General features: G+C 34.2%; 1 protein-coding gene across 1 annotated transcript in view; it reads right to left on the bottom strand.

Moving 5' to 3' along the window:
* Nucleotides 1–708: 708 nt before the first annotated feature.
* LOC117101379 (deoxycytidylate deaminase-like) overlaps nt 709–5,441 on the bottom strand; it is a 6,252-nt gene continuing 1,519 nt past the window's right edge. Inside the window, exons 2-5 of the mRNA XM_033241357.1 lie at nt 4,170–4,278; nt 3,812–3,947; nt 2,409–2,622; nt 709–1,745 (exon numbers count right to left, since the gene is read on the bottom strand). Of these exons, the coding sequence (XP_033097248.1) occupies nt 1,604–1,745; nt 2,409–2,622; nt 3,812–3,947; nt 4,170–4,278 (601 nt within the window). The 3' untranslated portion in view covers nt 709–1,603. The remainder of the gene's footprint in view (nt 1,746–2,408; nt 2,623–3,811; nt 3,948–4,169; nt 4,279–5,441) is intronic.

The following is a 5,441-nucleotide window of genomic DNA, read 5'->3' as shown; positions in this document are numbered from 1 at the left end:
TATAGAAAATAAAAGAAAGAGAAGTTTTTACAGTAGGACGATTCGACAATTTATCGTGTATACGATAATAATTGGTGTAGGCCATAGACTTTCTTTAGCTTGTGTTCTTAACCATTATGTTGTTATCAATATTCTTTTTTTTATATTATTTTATTTTCTTTATTTGTATTCAGTTTTTTAAAATATATTTTATTAATTTTTATTATTCTGGCTGGACGAGTTTATAAACTCCATCATCGCCAATTTTTATGCTTCAGCTATAAGGCCTGTTTATACTTGCAACGGTAACAATAAAAAGCTGAAAAGCAATTGTTCATATAAAAAAAAAGAAATTTTTACAGTAGGACGATTCGACAATTTATCTTGTATACGATAACAAAATATTTTGACAAATCAATTCAAATGACGTCATAATCATGAAAAAAAAAACATTAAAATCGTTGTTACTACTACTTCTGAATTGATTTGTCAAAATATTTTTTTATAGTATACACAATAAATCATTATCGAATCGTCCTAGCGTAAAAACGTCCCTTATTTCTAAATGAACAATTGCTTCTTAGCTTTTTATCGTTATCGTTGCAAGTATAAACAGGCCTTCAGACAGGCCCCCTCCCCCATTCTTCTTCGTAGCAGCCTGAAGGTGCGGTGTGAAAAACACCATTATAAAGATGAAGATAAGGCACAACAAATACAAAAACAAATAAGCAAATTTTAAACATATATTTTTTATTCAAAATAATATTGAATTTTTTTCCCGTTTGTATAAATAATTGATGACTTCAAGAATTAACTATATTTTTGGTTTATACCTTGCATAACAACATACAATACTCCTACCAACATTAGTAAGCAGCAAAAACGGTAGTCCGTCCAAAACTTGTAATTTTGTAATTTAAGCGAGCACCCTTTGAACTTCTAGAATTAACTATATTTTTGGTTTATACCTTGCATAACAACATACAATACTCCTACCAACATTAGTAAGCAGCAAAAACGGTAGTCCCTCCAAAACTTGTAATTTTGTAATTTAAGCGAGCACCCTGTGAAATATTAATGTTATACAAAAAATGAATGGCAACACCAAAACTTGACTTGATTTATAGTACATGACAGGTACCTCAAGTAAATTAAAGTAAATTAAGTAAACCACCTCCAGTGAAAATACATCATAGGATCTTCACTTATGAATGGTTAGGTGACTTTGTTATACCTTGTTTTGCGAACTTAAGTTTTTTATAGATCGCCAGAGAAGGGTGGAATAAAAATAAAAATAATATTTTGGTTTTTATTTAGCAAATAGTTTTACCAAAAACATCCAGATGGAGGAGAAAATAAAAAAATAATTTTATTGGTAATGGGATGGTTAAATGCTTTAAATATATATAACTAGGAAGAAATATACATCTTATTTTTGGAGATTTCAAAGTAGCGGCAGGTGTAATAAAAGTAAAGAAAAACTTTTATTTTTTTCTGAATTTTCATTTCTTCGTGGCAGTGGATGCACCAATTGTCCAAAAAATAAAATTCTACTTTTTTATTCAAAATCCCTATTATTAGCAGGCAGTGGGTTTGCTAAACATTCTATAAAAAAAGTGTCGCCTTATGTTGGAATGCTTGGTGAATTGTTTTCCAAAACTTGCTTGGTAGCAGATTCCATGGTCATTTCATCTAGGCTCCTGCCTGTTTTAGGGTCAATGGAGTTGAAATCGATCACAATTTCGGAGTTTGTTGGTTTGAAATGCCTGTGAAGATAAAAAATAATAATTTAGATTTATATAGCATTATGCGTAAGTATGTTATTTAGTAAAATAAATTATATTTAACGTAAATATGGAAGAAGCATAGGAGGAAAGAAGATTAGCAAAGAAACTCAGAGCAGCTTATAATTTTCTACCAAAAGTGTTATATAATAATGATAATAGCTCATTATTACATTTTACGAGTTTGTAGTAAATTTTGGACACTATTCATCAGAGGTCAATGTGTCAAGCCTACACGTTTTTTTTAATTTGCTTACATGTACAGTTGAAATTGCCTAAGTCGAATATAAAATAGCATTAAAAGATTGTTTGACTTGGATAAAATTTGACCTAAAGATTATTGGAAATCACAACAGTTTCGAATGTAAAATAAGATTGACTTAGAAATTATTCAAGTAAGGCAGAGTTGACTTAGGCAAGTTTAACTATACAGTATTTATCTTTTCTCTACAAATTAATAAATTAAACCATTCCTATAGTTTGCTTAGACAAATCATAATATAGCTAGCAAGTCAAGGTTGCCTATTGACAATGGTGGGAGGGGGTGTGAGAGGGGTATTAGACTATGTGTATAGCAGTACAAGTGTAAATAAAACTTCAACACTCCTATTCTGAAATGGATCATTCCTCTGTTTAATGAATTACCTGAATTCCACACCAGCCATGTCCATTAGCCTTCGTGAGGCTTTCATTTTATCATCATCGTGGTATTTATCCGACATATAAATGACGGATTTGATACCAGCCTGGATAATAATTTTTGCACATTCGTTACATGGAAACAACGCTACGTACATCCTGCATCCCTTCAGATCTGCAGAAATCTTGTTCATAACAGCATTGACTTCCGCATGGCAAACTGTAATCATAATTTTTAACAGGAAATCTATTATAGAAACATTGCTTAAAGATGTATTGTCCCTTGCTAAATACCATAAAAAATCATAAAAATATTTTTTGAAATTAACTTGCCCATCTTGAAGTAACATACAAGTTATCAACTTGAACATAGAAATTATTGTAGTGTATTTAAAAAATGTCTACCCATCAGTTTACAGCGGAAAAAATGATAGAAAAACTTCCAGTCACTGGAAGTGTTTTGTTATTTTTATTATAATTTTTTGGTCTAAAAATCTGGGTACACATTTTTTTAAATTTAATAATTTTTATGCACAAGTTAATAATTTGTATGCTATTGCAATATGAGCAAGTTTATTTTTTGATATTAGCAAGGGACAATACTGTACATTTTTAAGTGGCCCACTTGCTAACCAAAGAGGCTTATACATTTTAAGTTAGCGATAATTATCCCCGCCTTCGAAGGGTGAAGGTATTGCAGCCATATATTTTTGTCTGTTCGCGTCAATATCTCACAAATTATTTGCCCGATGTACTTGAAAATTTTAAAATAGAAGCATTAGGAGGAATACAGAAGAAAAATAAAATAGGGAAAAAGAAATGGTCTTTATAGCCAGTCAGCCGATAGATAGACCAATAGATGTGAGTTTAGCAGTGGTGGTGACAGAGACTCTTCAAAGAAGGGGTCCAAAGTCCTTGACAGGGTACCTATCAAGCTAGGCACTCAATGCGTTGACGCGATTCTCTGGAGAACGGCATGCGACGAGCTGGGGATCATTTTTAGTGACTAATTGTCCAGATGACGTCGCGTCACCTACCGCTAACAGGGAACGAAGTTTGATTTGTTGATCGACGGTCATACGGCACATTCAGAGGCCGGCTTTAGTCAGCAATGGGAAATCCAAAGTGCCTGGCAGGTGACCACACCCACTTTGGTTAGAGCAAATTTGAAGAACATGGACCTTTATGTTTAAGTTTTTTGGTTTTTTTTCAAAGTAGCGTTTTTCGAATATATAAAATTATTGGCTACTGATCCTACGTCTACTGGGTCCTTGACAGGGTCTTGTGCCCCATGGACCCACACTGGCACCATCACTGAAACAAACCAGAAAGTTAAAATGTGTCTATCAAGGTAAGGTGTTGCATAGACAAACAATACATCTATTTTTTTTACCAACAAGAATTATTACCGTATGGATATTTTGTGTCCAGCCAATTATCAGCTTTCCTCCTCCAAGGCAGTTCATGATCACTACATCCTGTAGGCATGCCGTTGTAACCGATGCCAACAATTCTATTTTTGTCATTTACTATACAAGCACCAACCTAATAATTGCATGATACAGAAAGAAAAATTACTGTACAATAACGAGCACAATTTCCGAATTTACATTTAAAATGTATACAAAATTTTCTTCTACAAAAAACTGCAGTATGCCCATATATAGTCATGGTGCCTATATATGGTCACGATGTGATGTCATCATGGCCATAGGCCTACTTAGGCATGTCAAATAAAATTTGATAGTCTAGCTAGATAGGGCTTACCTGTGAACTAGGATCTTTGCTGCGCTGTGCAGAGAGGAATGCTACAGCCATGAAATAATCATCCCAGCTTAAATAGTTATTTCTTCTTTTGTTCAAATCCTGCACTCCACTGTAGTGTAGGGAAAAAATTTAATGACTAAATAGATATTAAAGGTATTCTCAGGCCTGCCCTAGCCTACATATTTTAATTATTCTATTCATTCAATTCATCTTTTAATAGCTGTTTTCTTATATGTTTATTTCACTTTCAATCACTTACAGTATTGTATTTTTCAACATAATAGATTCAAAATAAAAACAAACAATAATGCAATTTTCAAGTAAAGCAGGGTAGAGCCATACTGTAAAGTATTTTTTTATTGCACGAATGATACCACAAAAACTAGCTCAAATTTGCACAGAAAATCGGTGGGAAAACATGTCAACAGAATCGTAACTAGGCCTACTGCATAATAATATACATTTGTTATATATTGAGATTCGGTCAAAGCCAAATTTTCTGCAAATATCTGGACGGAAATCAGCCCTTATTTTCAGAAATGCGCTGATGGATTTCTAGGCCTAGGCCTAATTTTAGAGTGGAAGATATATCCCAGTGCAGGCCCTACTTTACAGTCTGCAGGGGGATAGGTAGTACTACTACTAGGCCTAGTAGTAGTAGTAGTAGTTACTAGTAGTAGTAGGGAGGTCTTCTTACCTAGGCTAGGCCTACACTTTTCAAGTAGCAAAACCTAAAAAAGAAATAGTTTAGGCCTAGGCTACTGCATGGAGGATGGATCAGGTAACAATAACATGGGTGAGGTAGGCCTAACTATGCATCTAGGCTATGGGTATTCCTAGGCTATACCCTACGCCCAATATGTCAACATCCGTATAGGCCTAGGCTAGCGGTCCTACTAAATACCACACGGAACCACTTGCGACCACACGGGACCACTCGGGACCGCTCGCGACCACACGGGTGCAAAAATGATAAAAATATTACCACACGAGAGTAGAAAACTACTTAATAATCAATAGAAACCAACTTTTAGTACGGTCATTATCCAAAATATGGTAAAAATGATTTTTTTTTTTACAGGTTTTTCCGCCGTGCTTCGGAAGGTAATGCGGTGACATTAAGGTTCTGTAACGCATTCACGGCTCCAGAAACGCGTTCACCCTTGACCTCTACAACATTCACTACGTACAGTACGCTACGTTACATTTCATCCTGCGTGTATGCCTATTCTATGTATAGGCCTATTATTCTACTATAACTGTATTTATTAC

The sequence above is a fragment of the Anneissia japonica genome, unplaced genomic scaffold, assembly GCF_011630105.1.
Source record: "Anneissia japonica isolate Jap-2015-1 unplaced genomic scaffold, ASM1163010v1 scaffold288180_len126829_cov150, whole genome shotgun sequence".
Lineage (NCBI taxonomy): Eukaryota > Metazoa > Echinodermata > Crinoidea > Comatulida > Comatulidae > Anneissia > Anneissia japonica.
This window is presented reverse-complemented; position numbering and strand designations above follow the sequence as displayed.